General features: G+C 40.9%; 1 protein-coding gene across 1 annotated transcript in view; it reads left to right on the forward strand.

Moving 5' to 3' along the window:
- LOC119720397 (deleted in malignant brain tumors 1 protein-like) overlaps positions 1-24,433 on the forward strand; it is a 49,278-nt gene extending 24,845 nt beyond the window's left edge. The window contains 13 exon segments of the mRNA XM_038190061.1: positions 3,066-3,187; positions 3,982-4,441; positions 4,874-5,194; positions 6,472-6,477; positions 7,366-7,472; positions 8,027-8,349; positions 15,319-15,415; positions 17,474-17,951; positions 18,397-18,717; positions 20,866-20,964; positions 22,285-22,406; positions 23,200-23,662; positions 24,095-24,433. Coding sequence (XP_038045989.1) covers positions 3,066-3,187; positions 3,982-4,441; positions 4,874-5,194; positions 6,472-6,477; positions 7,366-7,472; positions 8,027-8,349; positions 15,319-15,415; positions 17,474-17,951; positions 18,397-18,717; positions 20,866-20,964; positions 22,285-22,406; positions 23,200-23,662; positions 24,095-24,417 — 3,242 coding nt within the window. The 3' untranslated portion in view covers positions 24,418-24,433.
- Positions 24,434-24,828: the final 395 nt, after the last annotated feature.

Raw genomic sequence — 24,828 nt, forward strand, 5'->3', positions numbered from 1 at the left:
TAAAACCAGAAGGGCAATCTATAATATTATTTCTTATAAAGAAGCAGAACAACACCGAGACGAGGCCTATGCCCTAGTACTAAGATTAGGCCAAATATTATTTTCCAATATATTTCTACATTTGTTTTTGATGTGGCTTTGTAGAAAAAACTACAACTACGCTGCAAAAACTGCAGTGTTAAGTTAACACCATTCGGTATCTATATAGGACAACACCAGTAAAATTTAACACCAGATGGTCCTATATAGATATCAATGGTGTAAATTTAACACTGCAGTTTTTGTAGTGTACAAATGTTTTAAAAGCTTTGTTACATAGAGTCCGTTGGAATCGGCAAACCAAATAAAAATGTTTGCATTTGTTTAGACCGTGAGTCAAATGTATTCGCTTAAAGTGTGATTATTTTGCGTACTAAAGAAATGGGCAGAACTGATATGATTGGAATGCTTAAAAGTCACACTTCTCAAAATCTTTATCATAAGTCATGCTTATTTCAATCAAGACATGTGGCAATCATGATTTTAAAAATTGTGACATTTGAACATAAACCGAGCAGTATCAATGTTCCCCCCCCCCCAAAAGTCAAAACTGTAATGACAATTTCCTATTCAGACAAACGGTCTCCAAAAGAAAAGCGCCCTCGTATGTTTTCTAATGCGGTTACGTAGGCCTAATAATAATACAATTCTTTTTTTTCACATGTTAAATACATTTCGAGTGAAAGGGGACAGCAGTGATATAGCCAGGGGCGGGGCGGGGAGGGGGGGGGGCTGGTGGGGCACGTGCCCCTTATTAACTTCCAGCGCCACCAGGTGTCCAGGTGTCCGCCCCCAACAAAAAAGGACGTACCTTATGTGTCCCCTCATAAAATGCCTGTTAGTCCCCCTCCCCGTCCCCCTCCCCATTGAAAAAAAATCGTTTGTATGCCGCTGGGGGATTTTATTTTCCATGATGCCTGTACATTGGAGGTTCGCCTTTTCTGGAATTGATAAAAATAAAAATAACATACATGTGTATAATGGAGAACCTTTAAAACCCCCTCCCTTCCCGGGCGCGGATCCAGAGGGGGAATTAGAGGTCACCCCCACCCACAGCTCTCTCTTGATTTGTTTTTACAATATAAATTCATGAAACATAAAGAAATATATGAAAACGAACCCCCCTTCCCCTCCCATTCAGCAAACTGCTCACTAAAGGCCATAGTCATATAACGTTGCAGCTGAATGCGCTGTTTGAAATTTAACTGTAAACAAATAGGCCGAAACAATATACCTGAAAATACGGCTGATCTCATGTCTTCCTCTCTAAAAGAAAGGCGTTAATTAGTAGCACTAAACAAAGCAAAGGTGTCCATTCCAAACAATTCTTCACACACACACAAAGCACAAAAGTGACTTTAATAAGACAAAGTAGGGCCTAACTAATAAGTAAGAGTGCAATTACAGCAACAGTAGAGTAAACATTTGCCCGTCATAATCCACGGGCACGCATGAGTTCCCGTCACGCCCCGCGGACAAATTTTTTCACAGGAAACAGCCGCGAGACACTTTCTGATGAACTCTGCCGCACTCGGGTTTCCTTGGGCTTAAACTAGTAACAGGTTGCTGGAAAAGGGTTTGCTTTTCCTTTTTTCTTTTCAAAAATTCAAAACCAAAACAGGGTAAAGGGTTTGCTTGTTCTTGTTTTGTTCAAATATTGCAAAACAAACATTGGCAAATGGGTCGCATTTTCTTTTTTCTGTTAAAAAATTCGAAACGAAAATTGGTAAAGGGTTTGCTTTTTGCTGTTTTCTTTTCAAAAATTCAAAAACGATAAATGGTAACACAAGTTTGTTTTTCTGATTTCGTTTTTTAGACGCAGAAACGTTGACGGGTTAACGATTTGCTTTTTCTGTTTCCATACCAAGATTATTAATAGGGTAAATGGTACAGGGTTCGTTTTTCATTTTTCTTCTGACAATTTTCAAACAGTAACTGATTGGACGGTATGTACACGGACCCCCAATCCCAACCACAACTTTTCCGCAAGTCAAGTTCGATTCTTTTTTGGATCGCCAATCTGCAACTGAAGAGTGCCCAAACAGCAAGGCACGAAAGCATGCTATTGCTAACAAGAGGATTTGCGAACATAATCCTCTGCTCGCAGCATTGATCACGTTTGATTACCCAACCTACCACAGTCACTCAATCTCTTATGTCCCCCACTCTACATTTTAATCGGCAAAGACAAGTCCTGCTTAAAATTCATATTAAGCCATACAAGTCACCAGAGAAGAAGTGTCACTGAATGGGATAGTGCCATCCCTTTTCCAAACTTGAAGATTGTATGAATACAAATTAATGTGTGAACACCGTTGGCACATCTTACGCCACAAAATGAAAGTATTTTTTTCTTGTGTACTCCCGTTTTCCTCCTTTTTTGAATCAAAAGGCACATACCACAGAAACTGAATTCTGGTTCAACCCTTCTCTAGCTACTTGACGACATTGACTGGATTTTCATTCAGTTTCGACAGAAGCGATTGAGTTTAAAGACATTTGAATGTCAATGTACTCATCACGCAGAATGACCAGGTATTGAAATTCACGGACTTGGTGGCGGCTGTTCGCTGCTGTGAGGGAGCGGTCATTTAAAAAGCTACTGCACTCTATAAAGTCCCGGGGTCAGATTCAACCCAGAATCCAGGTTCTATTTGGGCTGACACTTTTCCGGGTCAAAAATAATGACACTTTCCGGGTCCAAATGACACTTTTCCGGGTCAAAAATAATGACACTTCAATTTTTCGGGTCCAAATGGCATTTTTCGGGTCCAAATGACACTTTTCTGGGTCAAAATGACACTCTCCGTGTCAAAATGACAATTTTTCGGGTCAAAAGTCATTTAGACCCGGAAAAGTGTCATATTTTTGCGGAATAGTGAAATGACCAATAGATCCCCGCCTTCCGGGTCAACTCTGACCCGGGACTCTTTAGGTTGTGGATATGCCGGTTTTAAAATTGAACAATTTCCGTTACGGTAAAACCTGTATTTTCTTTCAATAAACATCCAAATGTTTTTCCTCAGAACTGTGCTCAGCCCATCCCATAAGCGAAGAAGGTCCTCCAATCAGCGAATCCGAGATAACCAGCCTGCTTACGATTGGTACCAGAGTGGTACGTGGACCAGATTGGATCTTTGGAGATCAGGTACAAATCGAAAGGTTCATCATCCGCCCATAAATTCAGTGAACATTTATTTCAGTCCACAAAAGTCAAATGTGGGCCTTATTCACGAGTCGGCCATACTGAATTGAAAGTTAGATAAAATCTTAATTTTTGGAACTTACAAAGAGAAATGAAAGCATTTTAATTTATGATAAATTCCAGTCTGCTTCAATGAACAATTTAAAATTGGTAATTAAACAGTCAATAACGTTTAAAGCCATATTTAAACAAAATGACAGTTAAATAAGGCTGCATTGTGCCTGCATAATAGTCTGGTGCCATCCCATTCAACAGTTAACAATTAATGAAGTACATTCAGGGAATTCGACAAAAATGGCCAACTCATGAATAAGGCCCATGGTACCGGGGGGGGGGGGCATTCCCATAGGGTTGTGCACACAATTTTTCCAACTTTAATTATCCCTAACCCCAATTTTCCTTATCCTCCTCCATTTATTTGGGTATATTTACGTTTTGGACCTTGGGCAATCGATCTAGCCAATTTGCGACATTACAATTTTGCCTCTAAAACTGGGAGTTGTGACGTCTTAATGTCCGTTGTCTCCCTATGGGTATAACTTATGACGAAAATGTCTCCTTATAAGGATACATAAATTACTCTAATGATGGCATGGACGGTTATCTACTGCTTTGAACATTGACATTTGTGTTGGTTTATTAATGGTCGGTTGGCTTGGTAGTTTTGTAGAACTGCACATGTAATACTTTACGCTAAGGTTCACCGTGTACTCATATCACAACTCGCTTTGTGTCAGGACGGTAATCCGCCTGGTGAGGGCAGTATCGACGGCCCGTACAGTATTCCGGGCTGGTTCTGGGTCAAATGGGACGCAGGGACCAAAGATGCTTACCGCATGGGAGCAGGAAAGTACGATCTGAAACTTGTTGAGGATGCACCTATTCGTTTGGTTGACGGGGATGACGAACTCAGCGGTCGAGTGGAAATCATTCACGGCTGGACCTGGGGGACAGTCTGTGACGTCAACTGGGACATCCAGGATGCCATGGTCGTGTGTCGTCAGCTCGGAATTTTCTTAGAAGCAGTGGAGATCAAGACGGGATCGTTCTACGGAGAGAGCGAGCGACAGATCGTGATGAACCGTGTGGCGTGTCGAGGGACGGAGAGTCGGTTGGCTGACTGCCCGTTTGTCTGTACCAGCTCTCGTCCCTGTGATACCTCACAAGTGGCCGGGGTGGTTTGCCGACCAAAACTCAGTAAGAAAAACTGTCATCTTTTCTTACGTTTAATGTAATCGTATTGCATGCTCTTAAAACACAATAAAGCTTGTCCAGGTAACAAGTTGTCTTATTATAACTCCAGAATTTCACTTGACATTACAATAATTATTTCCGGCAGTAGTTCGTCATCATGTTGACGAAATATAATATACACCTACTTTTTATATGAACATAGATATCAACAGTTTTGTATTATTCCTATCCCGAATCTAAATTCATCACCAATATAACTCAATTTCTCCGTTTGAAAATAACTTTTTAACACGAGTTGCCATCATAATAATGCTTTCTGACTCAACCCGTTAACGTCATTCGAATAATTTGTACTGCTGCTTTGTTAAATACTGTAGCCGTTTACACTTTTAAGGTTTAAAGTTTTTAAGAAAACATTTTTTTTGGGTTAACCAGATACGGTTCGGTTGGTTGGCGATGGTTCGAATTCCGCCAGCGGACGCGTAGAGATCTACCGTGATGCGACCTGGGGGACAGTTTGCGACATTGATTGGGACATGGATGACGTCCAGGTTGTCTGTCGTCAGCTGGGATTCTCCGGGGCTGTGGAAGCCAAGTCCGGGGCTCACTTCGGCCAGGGGGAGGGGCCAATCCACATGGAGGGTGTGGCCTGTGATGGGTCTGAGAGTCAACTGGCTGACTGCCCGTCTCATTGCTGGGAGAAATCGGCATGTAGCCACGCCCAAGATGCTGGCGCCATCTGTCGTCAGGATGAATAAGCCATGAAAGTTTACTCAAGAAAGTTGCGGTTATTATGGTTTAGTTTTTAGTTTGACGCTATATCATAATCTGTAGCAGCATGTATTCTCAGAGGTAGTGCATGTATAAACCGAACTACGAACACTTCATGACAGAATAAGGTGTTGAAAAGATACATGCATTTAGATTGTTGAATATATTCGAGGACAGTTATGGCAAGTTGAGTTTGTGTTGAGAAGAACCGGTTTAAACTCAACGTTGCGGACATTATACTCTGTCCCTTTGTTATGCCAAGTTACGCTATATATACATATACTCTCTAAACGCTTTCTTGAAATCAGCTTGAAAACATAGTTAAATACTCAACATGTTTCAATACTAAACATGATTAGGGCAATGATGAATAGTGTTTAGCAATTGAACATCGATGTTTAGGAATTGGACATGTACTGTTTAGCTGCTAAACTAATATTAACAGCGAAACAGCAAGATTCTGTTTTATTGCTAAACACAATGTTTGGAGTGTACTCTGTTTTCATGGACAAAAAAAATATTATTAAGATTTAAAAGATGTCTTACATTCTCCCTTTTTTTTTAGAAAAATAAAAAAGTTTTTCGTTCCCCGAATGTTGTACCCGAAAACCTGTCCCGTCCCTATTCGGGTGCCGGTAGCTGGTAAAATTGGCTGTCTGAAGAAAATAAATGACTGACCGCATTAGGAACTTGAGAACTTGTGTGTTTCGGGTAAAATAAAGCACATATTTTTCCCGTGATTGCTATGCAAGTTCCCTTGTGCAGGTATTTAAAAAACATACATGTAGAATAAACAATGTCAATTCGCATGTAGAAAATAAATCTTCTCGTACATACGTTGAGCATTCCAATTCTTGTATATGAGTTATGTGCGTTCATGTATCCTTGAACTTGGCTAGATTTCATGAATGATATTTTTGCAATAGCCTATTCAAAGATTGCTTGGAATCTCTAAATTGGCATTATTGTTTATTATAACAAGGTACGAGTCCTGACAGCGCTGCTAACGATTGCACTATTAATAGTTGTCATGGAATGCTTAGACCTACGATCGGTCTCTGGGTCTGCCGGAATCTCTCCAATACTGCTCACTTACATCATTCATCGGACAAACATTGAGAGGGAGAACCCAGCTACAAAATGGGTTTCATCAGTCGCTACATTACCGTGTGGATATTGTCTGCATGGCTGTACCGTAAGTATGACAAACCTTTTCGAAACGATTTAAGTCCATTAACTGCGAATAAATTTATTTTTTATAGATTCTGGTAATATCAGAAGAATTGTTAGACTATCTTAGATTGTCTCTCAAAAGTTAAAATCAAAGCCTAAGCATATAGGCCTAGCCATGTTGTAAAGAGTATTTTAATATTTTAGTAGACAGAAGAGTTTTTTATCATTACCAAAAAAATACCAGAATGTATAGGTGTATTTCGCAAATTGTACTATTTAATTTAATAGAGCTTTACATTCTAATGTTAATTTTAATAAAGAAAGAATGAATGAATATTTTAGTAGACCCAGAAGAGTATTTGTTTATCATTACCAAAATGAAACACTCCGAAAAACATAACAAGCTACAGGCCACAACATGTATCTGTTTCTAATTTCTGACGGGTTTTCAGTAACAACTACCGCCTAACTTGTTAATAACATAGGCCTACACCCATATAAATAGTTTCTTCTTTTTTTCATACTGATATCACTTTACAACTCAATGCAGAGAATGCAGAGAATGTTTAACCGTTACAATACAAGCCGTATACGTGCACTGCGGCAGAAAATGCAAGATTAACCATTACTTGGTAGGTCCTAATTAGGAAAAATCAAAAATTGGCTGGTTTCACATTGGCAAAACACACAAAATCTCTCAGAATCAAAAGTACCGACAATTAACAGCCAAGCCCATTATTATTTTAATCTGTTGTAGTGTGAAATTGTGACTCCTATGAATTACGGACTCGTTGACTGCATCGCGCATGGGTCAGCGAACTGAACATTGAGAACTCACTGATGCATGTGAGGCAGAGATGCCATATAAGGCTAAAAGGGACCAGATTTCATAGGATTCCAAATTTCATGTGACACCGGCATGTGTTAAAACGGCTGGTGAAAAGCCTAAATGCACTGATCACAGTCCATTCTTTTAATTGTAGAATTGAGCGTTGGCCATCCAATCAGTGGTGAACCTGATGATTTATCCGAAGTGCTGAAGATGGGAACGAGGGTGGTACGCGGACCAGACTGGCGATGGGGAGATCAGGTAAGTAGACTTTTATCCAGCACTCATGCATTATATTGCCATCAAAACATTCATTTAAACCTTGGTTGGAAACTTTTCCTAACAAAAATGTATATTTATCTCAGAGGGTGGTAACTTTTGTTCTATTTTAGGTAGTTTGTAATGATTATTCAGTGTTTGAAATAGTTGCCTGTATTGTAAAAAAAAAATATATTATTTGTTTATTCTTTTAACTTTTTGGTTTTGTTTTGTTTTGTTTTATTTATTCTGTTTGCTTTTTTGGACAGCCGCCTAGGCCTATCATTAATTTGCCATGCCAGCCATCGGTTGGTAAAAACTATTACGTATCGATGGGTCTATGGAAAGGTACAATTTTTTGACATGACCTAGCTACTTCAGTTGCATTATTATTCGAATAAATATATGCTATTGCTATAACTTATAGGGCAATACCACCATGAAAGATTAAAGACATAACAAACTGGCCACGTTAGAGTTGCCACTCTAAGAATACCCAATTTACGCTGCAACGACTTTGGGCTTATTAACTCAAATTAAAACTCTGTTCGTGACAGGACGGTAATCCGCCTGGTGAGGGTAGTATGGACAGTGAACTAAGAGGCGGCTGGACTTATGTACAATGGGACACGGGGCACAGAAACCATTACAAAATGGGAGCAGACGGGCAGTACGGCGTGAAACTTGGTGAGGATGCGCGTATTCGTTTGGTGGACGGGGATGACGAACTCAGCGGTCAGGTGGAAATCAACCACGACGGGACCTGGGGGACAGTCTGTGACGTCAACTGGGACATCCAGGATGCCATGGTCGTCTGTCGTCAGCTCGGCAACTTCTTAGAAGCAGTGGAGATCAAGACGGGATTGTTCTACGGAGAGAGGTAGCAACTCAGATGCGAACAAAACCAAAATGTAAGAACTTAACCTGACCAACTCCATCAAAATCCATCCCCCATTTTTTTTTTCGCAGAAAAAGCCACGGTGTACCAAGTCCATCAATATCCACCAGCACCATTTTGTGAAGCAAAGTGAGCGATGGATTTTGACGGATATGGTCTTCTGCTAGGGTTCAAGAGAATCTAAGGAAGAATTAAACTGCATTTTAAAATCATGCCAAATGGACTTTTTAAGCACTTTTTCAAACATGTTTTTCAAAGTTAGATTTTGATCACAAAGGTGAAATCCTTTACACACACCTCATTTTTCTTTCCACAATGCAGATGAATAATAAAGTATTTTATACGCCTGATCCTTGTGTTATGCCTATGTACATTATTTTGACGTCTGCTTTTTGAATAGCCTGAACAGGTACAGACTGCGTATGTAAATCTGATTTGCCTGTTTTGAGACTGTAATTTTAGACTGCCAATTTCCCTCCCTCTGCTGGTTTTCATGGCGTGACAAATTTTGGCTGACCCTATTAGTCTATTTTCCCCCTCGAATTCTCATTTTCATGTACGTGCCTCTCAAGTTTTTCCCGCCTGCACAAATTTATCGTTTAAAATGGCACATCTACTTCCCCTGCACTTGTCTGTTGGATGTATCATCTAAAGTTGCAACTGATCGACCTTAAAGGGAAAATACAACATACAAAAATAAAACTACCAAATCATTTTGAAATACCTTGCTGGACTGTTAGTGAATGACAGTGTAAAGCATCCTGTTAAATCATGGCACCTGGTATGCTGTCATTTTCAAGAAAAGTGTTATTTTTGTACCCATTTCCAAGTTGGAAACAACTGGCTTTTTTTCAAATACTGGCCCCAATTGACCATCGCACTTGTTTGCAATCGATTACACACACTATGAACGGGTACAAGCCAGCTAGACTGGTTCCCTGACCGTACAATTCCCCAATGTATGTAAACTGCTCTGTTTCTTCTTCAATGGAGTCAGGGAACCAGACTACAGGAAAATGATTGTTTTTCTTGGTTTTTATAGCATTTTTGAACCCAAAACCTCAAAAAAGTCAGTGTAACTATATTTGCTATATATTTCCAACCCCCCAATTCCATCCCTTTCTGAAAATTACAGCGAAAGCAAATGATGTATATTCCCTTTAAGTTAACCCAAGAGACGTCAGATAAACAAGAAACTTTGAACTATCAATCAGTGAAAGTAGAACCATTTCCCGGATAGAATCTGCAACACTTGCAACTTCTCAATCAATGTACAAAAATGTCCTACGGTTACTCCACATGCAGCAAATGCTGTCATGTAATTTTGATTCTTGCAGACGAGGAATTGAACTGTGTATAACTTTATTACCAAACTGCGCTGCAGAGCTGAAGTATGACCTACATACAGATGGCAGCCTTAGAAAAGATAAAGAATGACATCCTCAAACCAATACCCTTTTCTGTAATTTTAAAGGCAGAGTGACTTTGTAATTGGTGCATTTTTTTTCGTTTGAAGCAACAAAAGTACTTAAATCTTAACAAGGGTGCTTAAAGAGAATGTACATCATTGTTTTTTGCTGTAATTTTCAGAAATGAACTATTTGAAGGAGGAGAATAATGGATCAAATATTGTTACACTGACATGTTTGAAGGTTTTTGTTCGAAAATTCTGGAAAAACCAAGAAAAACAACAATGTTTAAGTAGGCAGGTTCCTTGACTCCACTGAAATGGATCAAATTCCAGATGCCGGAAAATTGTAAGGTAAGGGAACAAGTCTAGCTGGCATGCACCCGTTCATGAATATGTAACCAATAGCAAACAAATTTTGAACTGAATAAAAAATGGTAAATTTGGAGCAGTAGTTGCAAAATAGTTGGTCGGCCGGTCACCGCTGGAAACGTATACAAAAATATGACTTCACACCAGGTGCCATAACTTTACAGGATGCTTTTGACTGTCATTTACCAACATCCTAGTAAGGTATTTCGGAAAAAACTTGGTAGTTTTATTTTTCGATGTTTGCAAATGTTGTATATTCCCTTTAACTAATCTGATGAAGTTTATAGCTCAGTGAATACTGTATATTCCGAGAAAAAAATATTCTAGGAACTCGATTTCAATTCAAAAATTGACAAGTCATATTTTGAATTGCGCCTGAAATCAGAGTCGGGGACACGTTCTCATTCAGCCGTTTGCAGCGACACGATGTCACGCACTGAACCAATGAATAATAGCAACTACGCGCGCCTGTGCGTCGAGTCATCACTTGCGCGCATCCATTCACGGATTCCCCCAATCACTAAACCAACTACTAACGGAAATTTCCAAAAATGTGTCAATTGACACATCTTTAAGATTTACCTTGTTTAATTGTGTTCTTAAAATAAAAGCATGCCAGAAGGAATAATTTTACTGGGGGTTTAATTCAATTACTACCTTTAAACCAAGAATTTGGTCTGTCACTTTTTGGATAGCTGCAAATAGTTGACTCTACCTTTAAATCTCTTTCCCAGCATGCTAGAGAACATAACCTTCATCTACCAGATATAGGAAAAGATTTCCCAAATGTGCATGGGCGTCGGGAGGGGGGCCCTCCCCCCCCCCCGGAAAAGCAACAACAAAAAAGTCAAAGTAGTGTAAATTTAATGGGAATGTCCAGTGTTGTAGTCGAGTACTTTTTTTCCGAGTACCGAGTACTGCCGAGTACTTAGGTTGCCGAGTACGAGTACGAGTACTTGTACATCCGAGTACAAGAACGGGTCTCCGAGTACGAGTACTTTTACTTCCGAGTACGAGTACGAGTACGAGTACTTCTATTTCCGAATACGGCCATACCGCAAATGGTTCATTGTGCTTAATTGGCCCAGGCCCAGTCAGACCGATAAACAGACCACTCACGACTAGCTGTTAAATGTGTTTGTCTGGACAAGCCAATCAACCATTTCAAACTAAAAGTATCGATAAAATAAGGCCATAGTAAGTGAAGCTATAACATCCCCCCCCCCAGTACTGCTTTTCGAGTACGAGTACTTTAATGATCGAGTACAATTTCGACATGTCGAGTACGAGTACTTTGCTGCCCGAATACGAGTACCGTCATTTCGAGTACGAATACTTCAACATTCGAGTACGAGAACGAGTACTCCAAAAAAGTACTCGAGTAGTACTCGAATACGAGTACTACAACACTGGGAATGTCCCTGCCCCCCCCCCCCAAAAAAAACTGATATTTGGAGAATGTGTCGAGAAATACACATTTTTTTTGGAAAAATATGTTTTGCCCCCCTCTAGAAAAAAATCCTGGCGACGCCCATGCAAATATGTGTTAGTGACCGCACAGTCCATTTGTTTTGGGTCAATAAGACTTGTCTTTACGATACCGCTGCCTGTTTCTGTAGTCAAATGTTGCCGCTTTAAAAAAAAAAACTGACTTGAATGACAGTCACATATGGTTGTCATCATGTGAGTTGCTAGCAGAAGTTCAAAAGTCACTTTCATTACACATTTAGAAGCCCATAAGATGTTGCATGCATCATCTCCCCAGAGTTATTCTATGTTCGTGTGATTAAAGAGTACCTTTTCCCCTATCATGTTCCCTTAGTGCTTATACATGTATTCTTTTTGACCCACACCTGCACGCCTGTTTGTCCACCGAGTCGACAACCTGATTGATTTATAATGATTTTCCCCCCTGCTCCACATCGAAGTGTCAAATTATCACAGGCAGTCAATAAATATACCAAAATTGAGTGTGTTTCTTCTTTTTTTTTACTACTTTGTCGTCTTTCATGGTGCCTAGTAATTATTTGATTTTTGACTCATTTATGTTTGGCCTTAGCGTTCTGATTTCAAGTAGTGTGCACTGGTCATGGTCCTTGGTCAAAGCATGAGCTAATAGCTCCATGGTCAAAGAAAACAAAAACTTGGAAGGTCATTTTGGCTTGGATTTTTTCCTTTGGGTGTGATCAGGTTTAGCTGATGCTTGTGGGAAGGTATAGCTGGCATGGTGTGTAAATAACACAGCCGTTATGTGAAGGGGTATTCGACACCCAGTAATGCTCTCCTGGACCTATATTACCTTGTCCTGGACAGAAATTGTTCAGCTTCAAAGCACGCCTAGGCCAAAACATATTTTTGGTTAAATTTTGAGGTCTGGATTTTTTTTGGGGGGGGGGTAGGCCCTAGTTTTTCCATGTTTGAGTCATGAGAGAGAAAAAAAGTCACATTTATTTTTTCCCGACACATTTTTGGAAACCTCTGAAGGGGTAGACTGTATTATTGGTGATTATTATTATTTTATCTCTTTCCACGGGTGACATTGAGGCAACAAAGAATGAATGATAATTGCGGGGTTTCTCTGCAAGTTGCAAAGTGCATGTTCTAAGTTGGTACAGCACAGGTACAGTATTCTGGAGATTGTGGGTTCAGATCCTGGTTGAGGCAATTTTCTTTGTGTAATCAAGAATTGATTTCAAACGAAATAGGTCATAGTGCCACGTTTTTACATTGTTTATACATAGTAGGCAAGCAAAACTAAATGTGGAAAAGTTCTGTAGAAAATAATTTTACGGCATTTTTTCATGCTACATTAAATTCTTTGGACCATAACAATAAAAATGCTACTTTTTATAGCTGAATTAATCTTTATATCCATGTGAAGTTTAATACTATGTGAAGAATTCTTGATGCAATCATTTAAATACGCGGTGGCCGCGCGTTTTCCGTCATTAAACAAGTGAACCCACAATATTGTCACATTCCTTATGGAATGATAATTCATGCGTCTTTTTAATACAAATGCAACAAATTTTACTTAATATTTGAAATACACCTGTTTTTGATGTCTTTACATTTAATGATTGTCATTTGATGAGAAGAGAGGTGATTTAGGGTAAAGAGTGCTGGGAACGAGTTCACATCCACAAACTAGTATGGACAAGAATCAATAAATTAGAGTCAATCTTAAATTGTTATATTTTGTTGTCTTTGATTCTGTATACTGTAAGTTCATTGGCCTTGAGCGGTCACGCGTCAAGTTTATAAAAACTACATTTGCGGCACCAAGATATCGCTTTAGCACATCTTTGCGCCATAAGCGCTACAGCGGCACATGTCGCACAGTGAAGGGAGTGGTCACGCCCCTCGAGGTTGCATAGGAGTATTTCATGACAAAGGTTGCATTGCGACGATTTTAATTCATTCCTTGCACTTGTACTTGCAGTGTAATTTGCACATTTCATGTTTCCCATTTATTTTGGCACGATATAGGGTGTAACAAGTTATTGACTGTTGGGACGGTGGGAACTGCCTTCTTGATTGTTGTGTGTACAAACACCATGTCCCATATCACAGCAGTCCGAGTGTGCTATGACTTTGTCAGTTGAAGGTTTTGAAATTTTTGGGCAAGTTCCCTGATTATTTTCTCGAACAGTCTTGACTGCAGCATTATGCTATATGTAACAGTGTAGAAAATCTGCCATGCATCTGTTTAGCTCAGTGAATGCAGTATATCCGAACTGGTGCAGGGGTTGGGTTTATGCATAGGCCTACAGCGGCTTGGCTTGCAACCTGTTTGTCCCTCGAGGTGGGGGAGATGTTGAAGGGGCGAAACATCACGTGTTGTTTTAAATTAGACTTTGTTTCGACGCTCCGTTGGTCCTTGCCTGATTGCATCTTCTCCTACTGTTATAATACTTGCGATAAATGATTTCGTTCACCTGGGGATATTCACTAAATACACCAACACTCTTGATATACTAGCAAATGTCGTGTGTCTCGTACGTTTCATCACTCCAAACGACTTGGTAAACAACATGCGTTTTTTCCATCCTCGTAAGTACGGGATCGCCAATCCTCCATGCCCTATAGGTCACATGGGACGGCAAGAAATTTCCATTTGGTCTTTGCTGTCTATCAGAAACTTTGCGGAAACATTCTTCATTTCTTCACAAGCACTTCATAGGACAACGAGGACTTACTGTGCCGAGGGAAAAGATGGCACTGAATAACAACTCTGTGGTGGTGTTTGTTTTGTTATTTTCGGTTCTGTACCGTAAGTATTCATAGTTACGTTCTTGTGAAGACCAAACGATGCGACAGTGAACAGCGGTGGCACATTTAAATGAATATTATGTCAGGCTTTCCTGATGATTTTTCTTTCAGAAACAAAAAAGGTTATCTTTCTTCTTCCTCTGTATTTCTTTTTCGAACGATTTTGAATTTTTGGTTGAACTTTTTATAGGCAAGAACGAATCAAAAGCACATGACCACAGAAATGAAATTGATACAAACGTTAAACAAATGTAAATCATTAAATTGAATTCTTGCTCTACCGTCCTCTGCTATCGAATGTTGATGTGAAGGAACATTCGTTTAAAAAAAGTATTGGATGAGCCGGGTTTTGAATTGAACGAGATTATTTGTGTACTGTGAAAAACCCTTTTGAACACCAAAATGATCGGCGTTTTGGGGGACAATCTCACAGCCTGGGGCGGATTCCTCAGAACTCGGGCTTGAAGCAAGAAAATGCAATGAAATTTGGCACCCATGTAGATCAATTTAATATCAACATATTTACCAAATTTGATGTTCATAAGACAAAGTGTTTTTACCTTATTAAATTAGCAAGCTAGCACACTGTTATTACAACAAGCTGTATCCATGTATTGTATATGGGGAAATGAGATTTCCGTAGTGCCCTGGTGCGCAGCCTCAAAATAATGTCGCGCCGTGCGGTGACCCTAGGGTCAATTTTCATATAGTAATTTGGCATCAAAACGTGCACCAGACTTGAAGCTAGAAAGTCATGAAAGCCAAGGGAGAGAAGTGCGCGTTGGCGAAAATATTGCTGAAAAGGTGCTGGGGTGGAATCCACCCCGGCCATTTAGGGTTAAACTCTATTTTTTCCACCCTTGGTTTATATTAGAATGTGGTTCCGCCCATCCCATCAGCGAAGAAGGTCAACCAATGAGCGCATCCGAGATGGCCAGTATTTTGAAAATTGGTACACGGGTGGTACGTGGACCAGATTGGGCCTATGCAGATCAGGTACAAATCCAAAAGGTTCATCGTTTTTCCCTAAACGCTGTAAAAGTTTCTTTTTCAAGTTTGTTAAAGTCAAATGTGTTTTTCCCCGTTATGCAGCCAACGAACTTGTCACGTGAAATAAACAAACATTAGAGAAAGCTATGACCATGGAGAATTTTCACGGGTTTCAGGCTGTCTTTCAAAATCTGGATTATGTCCAGTCATTATCCTTTTTTCCGCCGAGTGAAGGCCGCTTAACCACGAGCGGATCCAGAGGGGTGGGTTTTGGGGATAAAAAAAAACCAGCTCTATTAAAAAAAATCATGGAAATTCATTCAAAGTAATGCATCCCCTCCTACTCTGATATCCACAAACATACTAGTAAAAATAGATACGCCTGTGCACTGGGTTACGGGGGTATTTGTACACTATTCTGTAAAATAGTAATCGTCGGATTTGAACAGCGCCCCCGTTGAAACCATTTTACGAGGCCCTCCCCATTTAGTCAGGTGGCATATGGTCGGAATCGTGACCGACTGGTCCAAAGCACCAAACTTGGCAGATAGATTCTTATAGCTCTAGAGAAGATATTTAGAAGGGGTGACACCTGAAATTCTTTTGGGCAGGGTGCCTAATTTGCATAAATCGGTAATCCCTGCCGTGTGATATATTTATTCCCATATTTGGGTATATTTTATTTATTTTTTTTTTTTGAAAAGTGTATTTTTGGTGATTCTACATGCATATTCTTACTTCAATAACATTTTGTAAAGCATATAAGTGACTGAATAATTAGGAAGACATAGTAAAGAACCAACATTGCTACTATTTTACCCTAAAGTTGCGCGCATTTAACTTTTCCTCAGATGTCATCAACTAGTCTCGCCAAACGTGGATATTGATGAGCTTCAAATTCACAAAGTTACTTACTGGCATAGTTAACCTAACAAAAATAAGTGGGAAATCATGTGAAAATTGATAACATCTTGATGTTTAGCCCAAAAGACCAAAAAAGGGGAGAAATTGTGGTGTCCGTAAATTGGGCTACTACAGAAAGGGTAACGTGGGGACTTGAACAAGTTCAACGAAATCCCACCAAATATGAGATTATTGTTGTTTACAATAATTTTGTCTACGCCAAAACGTTTTCTCAACAATAATTTTGGGAATTTCCTTGAACTTGTTCCAGTCTTCCATGTTAGGCAACCCTTCACCTACTTGTTAGCCCAATTTATGGACACCTCGTTTTTTCCCAATTTTTATTTTCTTGGCTAAATATCACAATGTTATCATTGTTCACATGATTTTGCATAAGGTTTTAATAGGGTAACTGGACCAGTAAGCTTCTTGGTGAATTTGAAGTTCATCAATGCTGATGTTTTGCAAGACTATTTGATGATATCTGGAGACAAGGTAAATGCGCGCAACTTTAGGGCATAATAGTAGCCAATTTGAATCGTTACTATGTCCTCATAATTATTCAGACACTTGTATACTTTGGAAAATGTAATTTAAGCAAAGATATGTAAGTAGAATCCCCAAAATACACTTTTCGATTTTTTTTTTTTAAATATACCCCCATGATATGGGAATAAATATATTACACACAGGTATTAACAAATTATGCAAATTAGGCACCCTTCCAAAAAGAATTTCAGGTGTCACCCCTTCTAAATATCTTCTCTAGGTCTATAAGAATCTATCTGCCAAGTTTGGTGCTTTGGACCAGTCGGTCACGATCTTGACGAAAATTAAATCTAAGCCACCTGACTAATTCAACATCATCTGCCGTGGCTGAAAGTTCAACAGGTTAGTTGTTATGCACCCTACTTCAGATTTTGAACAGTTTTGTTTCTTCAAACTATAAGAAAATGCACAAAAGGCAAATATTACCTTTAAAGTGGTGTTTGACGGTTAGTCGCTCAGTTGATTGGAGTTTTACAATGCCTTTAATTGATTTGTTTGGGGAGGGGGTTGAATGGTTGACTTGCTGGTTTGGTAGAACTATATACGTGTACAATTTTATGCTATTAAAGGGGCACCATACCTTCTCAAATCACAACTCTCTTTGTGATATAGGATGGTAACCCACCTGGTGAGGGTAGTATCGATGGCCCACACGATACTGTTTCCGGCTGGTTTTATGTAAGATGGGACGCGGGGAACAGAAACAGTTATCGAATGGGATTAGACGGCAAGTACGACCTGAAGCTTGTTGACGCTGCGTCTCTGGATGGATCTATTCGGTTGGCGAATGGCGATGACGAACTTAGCGGTCAGGTGGAAATCAATCACGACGGGACCTGGGGAACAGTCTGTGACGTCAACTGGGACATCCAGGATGCCATGGTCGTCTGTCGTCAGCTCGGCAACTTCTTAGAAGCAATGGAGATCAAGACGGGATCGTTCTACGGAGAGAGCGAGCGACCGATCGTGATGAACCTTGTGGCGTGTCGAGGGACGGAGAGTCGGTTGGCTGACTGCCCGTTTGTCTGTACCAGCTCTCGTCCCTGTAATACCTCACAAGTGGCCGGGGTAGTTTGCCGACCTAAACTCAGTAAGAAAAAGTCTCCCCACTCCTTAATTCTTGCTTGCTTTTAAAAACACAATACAGCTTATCCAGGTAACAAGTTGACTTAATTATAACACCAGAATTTCAATTGTTATAAACAATGATTATTTTCGACCGTAGTTCGTCATTCTAATGAGATATAGTAGGACTATTGGTCTGCTCTTTATATCAACACAGATATTAAGTATCGCAGAAAATTCAACATTTTTGTATAGTTCCTCTTCCAATTTAAATTCATCACTAATATTCCCCAATTTCTCAGTTTGAACATACTTTTTTGACATGACTTGCCATCATAATTATGCTTTCTGACTGAACCTGTACGTTTAATGCCATTCGAATAGTCTGTACTGCTGCTTTGCAAAATACTGTATTCGTTACATTTTTAAGGTTTAAAGTTTTTAAGAAAACCTTTTGTTTTGTTAACCAGATACGGTTCGGTTGGTTGGCGATGGTTCGAACGCCGACAGCGGACGAGTAGAGATCTACCGTGATGCGACCTGGGGGACAGTTTGCGACAACGAATGGGACGCGGATGACGTCCAGGTCGTCTGTCGTCAGCTGGGATTCTCCGTGGCTGTGGAAGCCAAGTCCGGGGCTCATTTCGGCCAGGGGGAGGGGCCAATTCACATGGAGGGAGTGTTCTGTGATGGGTCTGAGAGTCAACTGGCTGACTGCCCGTCTCATTGCTGGGAGAAACCGGCATGTAGCCACGCCCAAGATGCTGGCGCCATCTGTCGTCGGGATGAATAAACCGTGAAAGTTGCTCAAGAAACGTGCGGTTATTATGGTTTAGTTTGACGCTATCGTACTCTGTAGCTGCATTTATACTCAGAGGCAGGGTATAGCCCGAACTCTTCATGACAGAATGGGGTGTTGAAAGATGCATGTATTTCGCTTATCGAGTGCTTTTGAGGACAGTAATTATGGCAAGTTACGCTATGTACTCTACTTCCATAAACAAAATAAATTTATTATTAAAAGTTAAAGGTAGCCTCCTTTTCCCAGCTGTTACCTCCTAGTAAAAAGCTCATGAAATTTCCTCTTTTTTAAGCTCTGGCATGAGCTTTTACATGCCACTAGCTGGTCGGTCTGTCAGTCTGTCTCTCTGTCTCGTAAATTGACCAAAAGTATGGTGTTCCATGTGTGCCATCGGCGTCGCTTTTTTCGGCGTCGCATTTTTCAGCTCTGACAGGGATTATTTTGACCGATTTCAAACGAGACTTTCATGCAAGACATCTTGTAACACGGCCAGAGCTTATTGCGCACTCGCACTTGTGCTGTATGTACAGCATCTTCCTCGAACAAGGTGGACGCCATTTTGTGTGGTGGTTGGACGGTATCCTTGCAGAAGGAGGAAATGTCCCCAAAAGTGGCGGGATGCGATTTTTAAGTTCTTGCAGAAGCTTCTACTTGTCACTTGGTGGTCGGTCGGTCGGTCGGTCGGATGGTATGTCTGTCTGTTTGTCTGTCTTTCTCAATATTGACCAAAAGCATGGTGTTCTATATGTGCTATCGGCGTCTCATTTTTCGCCAATGCTCATTGTACACTCGCACTCGTTTATAAGAAAAACAAAATATATGTACATTCCCAGAAGGTTGTACCGAAAACCTGTCCCCTCCCTATTCGATAGGGTGCTGGTAGCTGGTAAAATTGGCTGCCTAAGAAAATAATGACTAGGTCTATTTCCCATGATTGGTAAGCCAAGTACTCTATTGAGTAGTTATTTTAAAAAGCCTAAAGAATCAAACAATGTCAAATGCATATGTCGGAAACAAAACAAAGTCGCTTACATTGAACATTGCAATTCTTGTAGTTATGTGCGTTCATTTGTCCTAAAACGTTGCTATACAGGGTGGATAAAAAAACGAAACCGAGCAGGCGCAGTTCTACGGGGGGGGGGGCGCTAGGCCCAAAATTTTGTTGAGCCCCCCCCCCAAATAAATTCCGTAAAAAAAATTACATTAGCAAAAAGAAGGATGATGTACATACGAACGGTCTCCCCATAAAGAAATAGTCGTGACAAGGGTGCATTTGTATTAATACGGCATGCGCCCCCCCCCCCCCCCCCCCCCCCCCCCTATTGATTTTCGGAGGCCTAAGTGTCTGGAGAAAATAACCGGCCTACATTTCAGCGTGCCTCCCTGAAAAAAATTCTGGATCCATCCTGCTAGCCCCCCAAAAATATTGGTTCTAGAACCGCGCCTGTCCGGGGGGGGGGGGGGTGTCTGCAGGTTGGGGCTCAAATCCCCGAAATGTTACATTTCTATTCCCCCCCCCCCCGATGCTATGCCACTGAGACGATTAATTTCACAATTTGTTTAGTACAAGTACGACCTTAACAATCTGATTATGTGTTTTTCTCTGCCAAGCAGTTGAAGGTTTTTGAAATTTGTGGGCAAGTTCCCTAATTGTTCTTCCCGAGCAGTTTGGACTTCAGCATTGTGCTATGGAGCATGTTAGAAAACTGCCAACCTTTTGCTTTATGTCTGCAGTAAATCGGTGCATTGATTCGGTGAAAGCGTACATGTTTGTCAATCCAGACGAAAGATCCAAGTTAGTAAAATTGCTATGCGATGCGATGCGAGGGTGCAGCCTAACCTACACCGACTCGGGACTTGGTCGCCGCCCTCCACTCATCCCTATCCAGTATTAGGGTCCTCAGCTCCCCGTGTCACTGAGACCAACATCCCACCGCAGCCTGTCGATGTACGTGGCTCGTCTCCGCCTCCTCCTGGCAGTTCCATGAGTCGGCTCCAACAGGATGGTGTTGTGGGCTGCTAGCTCCGGCTGGCGGATGCAATGGCCTGCATGCCATAGCCATCCTCCCATATCTTGTCTGAGATGTGTAGAGGACCGCCATAAAGGTCGATGTTCCTGATGTGGTATCTCCAGAAGTCATTCAGAGCCATGCGCAGCATCCTGGTGTAGACGCCATCAAGCGACTTCTCCTGCTTTACAGTGAGGATCCACGATTTAGCACCGGTTACGGTTACGGTTAGTAAAATTAAATAAACCTTTTTCCCCCGAACTTCCTACATTCCGTTGGTCCTTGCTATACCCTCTTCCATAGTTATACTTATATATACTTGCTATGAAAATGTTTCTATGTTTGTGTAAAACTGTAGAAAGGAGCCTAGTATAGCACCATGGAGACATTTTGTGTATCAACGCTAGACAAGCAGAGGTCATATTTACCCCATAATGATGACAAGACTGAGTAGTAAACAAACTGTCAACCCGCTGATCCTCCATGCCCTATAGGTCACATGGAATGCCAAGAAACTTTCGATTCGATCGTTGCTATGCTGCAGTCTGTCACAAACTTTGCTAAAAGACGCTTCATTTCTTCACAAGAACTTCATCTGACAACGTGGGCCTACTCAAACGAGGGAAAAATGTTGGCAGTGAATTGCAGCTTTGTGGTCGTGTTCGTGTTTTCGTGTGTTCTGTACCGTAAGCAGTTTTCGTTATCTTCTTTTGAAGAATGTATGAAGACAAATCAATGTGTGAACACCGGTGGCACATCTTGCGCCACAAAATTTTCTATATATATATATTTTTTCTTGAGTACTCCTTTTTTTTCTCTCCTAAGTTCTTAAATCAAAAAGCACATACCACAGAAACTGAATTCTGGTTCAACCCTTCTCTTGCTACTATACTCGACGACATCGACTGGACTTTCATTCATTTTCAACAAAGGCGATTAAGTTTAAAGACATTTGAATGTCAATGTACTCATCACGCAGAATGCCGAAGTATTGAAATTCACTGACTTGGTGGCGGCTGTTTGCTGATGTGAGGGAGCGTTCATTTAAAAAGCTACTGCACTCTATAAAGTCCCAGGTCAGATTTAACCGGAATCAAGGTTCTATTGGGGCTGACACTATTCCGGGTCAAAATGACACTCTTTCGGGCCAAAATGACACCTTTCCGGTTCAAAATGACATTTTCCGGGTCAAAATGACACTTTTCCGGGTCAAAATAACACTTTTCCGGGTCAGAATGACAATTTATCGGGTCAAAAGTAAAAGACGTGCAACTTTATTAACCCGGAAAAGTGTCATTTTGACTCTAAAAAGTGTCATTTTGACCCGGGAAAGTGTCATTTTGACTCTAATAAGTTTCATTTCACCCGGAAAACTGTCATTTTGATCCGGCATAGTGAAATGACCAATAGATCCCCGCCTTCCGGGTCAACTCTGGTCCGGGACTTTTTAGGGTGTGGATATGCTGGTCTTAAAATTGAACAATTTCCGTCACGGGAGAACCTGTATTTCTTTCAAAAAACCTCCAACCGTTTTTTTTTTTTTGAAGAACTGTGCTCAGCCCATCCCATAAGCGAAGAAGGTCTACCAATCAACGGACCAGAGATAACCCGGGTGTTGAAACTTGGAACAAGGGTGGTACGCGGACCCGATTGGATCTTTGGAAATCAGGTACAAATCAAAAGGTTCATCATCTGCCCATAAATTCGGTGAAAATTTAATTCAGTCCACGAAAGTCAAATGTGGGCCTTATTTACGAGTCGGCCATATTGAATTGAAAGTTAGGTAAAAATCTTACATTTTTGAACTTGCGAAGAGAAATGAAGCAACTTAATTTATGATAAATTCCAGTCTGCTTCAATGAATAATTTAAAATTTGTAATTAAACATTCAATAACGTTTAAAGCCATATTTAAACAAATGACAGTAAAATAAGGCTGCATTGTGCATGCATAATAGTCTGGCGCCATCCCATTCAACAGTTAACAATTAATGAAATACATTCAGGGAATTCGACAAAAATGGCCAACTCATGAATACGGCCCATGGTACCGGGGGGGGGGGGCATTCCCATAGGGTTGTGTACACAATCTTTCCAACTTTAATTATCCCTTACCCCAATTTTCCTTATCCTCCCCCACAAATTTTGGTATATTTACGTTTTGGACCATGAGCAATCGATCTAGCCTATTTGCGACATTACAATTTTGCCTCTAAAACTGGGAGTTGTGACATCTTAATGTCCGTTGTCTCCCTATGGGTATAACTTATGACGAAAATGTCTCCTTATAAGGGTACATAAATTACTCTAATGATGGCATGGGCGGTTATCTACTGCTTTGAACATTGACATTTGTGTTGGTTTATTAATGGTCGGTTGGCTTGGTAGTTTTGTAGAACTACACATGTAATACTTTATGCTAAGGTTGACCGTCTACTCACATCACAACTCTCTTTGTGACAGGACGGTAATCCGCCTGGTGAGGGCAGTATCGACGGCCCATACAGTATTCCGGGCTGGTTCTGGGTACAATGGGACGCGGGGACCAAAGCTGCTTACCGCATGGGAGCAGGAGGAAAATACGATCTGAAACTTGTTGAGGATGCAACCATTCGTTTGGTGGACGGGGATGACGAACTCAGCGGTCAGGTGGAAATCAATCACGATGGGACCTGGGGGACAGTCTGTGACGTCAACTGGGACATCCAGGATGCCATGGTCGTCTGTCGCCAGCTCGGCAACTTCTTAGAAGCAGTGGAGATCAAGACGGGATCGTTCTACGGAGAGAGTGAGCGACCGATCGTGATGAACCGTGTGGCGTGTCGAGGGACGGAGAGTCAGTTGGCTGACTGTCCGTTTGTCTGTACCAGCTCCCATCCCTGTAATACCTCACGAGTGGCCGGGGTGGTCTGCCGACCAAAACTCAGTAAGAAAAACTGTCATCTTTTCTTACGTTTAATAATGTAATCGTATTGCAGCCTGTCCAGGTAACAGGTTGTCTCATTATAACTCCAGAATTTCACTCGTCATTACAATAATTATTTTCGGCAGTAGTTCGTCATGTATCAATCTAATTTAGACCTTTTAAAAAAAAAATCGACACAGATATCAACCGTCAACAGATATCAACAGTTTTGTATTATTCCTCTCCTAAATCTAAACTCATCACTAATATTCCTCAATTTCTCAGTTTGAACGTAATTTTTTTGACATGAGTTGCCATCATAATAATTCTTTCTGACTCAACCGTACGTTTAACGTTATTCGAATAATTTGTACTGCTGCTTTGCTAAATACTGTAGTCGTTGGAACTTTTAAGGTTTACCTTTCTTAAGAAAACCTTTTTTTTGTTTACTAGATACGGTTCGATTGGTTGGTGATGGTTCGAATCCCGCCAGCGGACGAGTAGAGATCTACCGTGATGCGACCTGGGGGACAGTCTGCGACAATGACTGGGACACGGATGACGTCCAGGTCGTCTGTCGTCAGCTGGGATTCTCCGGGGCTGTGGAAGCCAAGTCTGGGGCTCATTTCGGCCAGGGGGAGGGGCCAATCCACATGGAGGGTGTGGCCTGTGATGGGTCTGAGAGTCAACTGGCTGACTGCCCGTCTCATTGCTGGGAGAAACCGGCATGTAGCCACGCCCAAGATGCTGGCGCCATCTGTCGTCGGGATGAATAAGCCGTGAAAGTTACTCAAGAAAGTTGCAGTTATGATGGTTTAGTTTGACGCTATATCATAATCTGCAGTAGCATATATTCTTAGAGGTAGTGCATGTATAAACCGAACCTCGAATACTTCATGACAGAATAAGGTGTTGAAAAGATGCATGTATTTAGCTTGTGGAATACACATGTATATTCGAGGAAAGTTAAGTTGCTACGACGGATTGTGTTTACTTTAGCAATGGAACATTGATGTTTAGTAATTGGACACGTTATGTTTAGCTTTCAAACATATGTTTACAACGTGATAGCACAATTCTGTTTTATTGCTAAACACATTTTTTTTAGTGCACTCTGCCTTCCCAAACAAATTCAAGTACCGGTAACTATTAAAAGTTGAAAGGTGCCTCACTTTTTTCCCAGTTGT

Source organism: Patiria miniata, unplaced genomic scaffold (assembly GCF_015706575.1).
Source record: "Patiria miniata isolate m_02_andy unplaced genomic scaffold, ASM1570657v1 HiC_scaffold_9, whole genome shotgun sequence".
NCBI classification, from domain to species: domain Eukaryota; kingdom Metazoa; phylum Echinodermata; class Asteroidea; order Valvatida; family Asterinidae; genus Patiria; species Patiria miniata.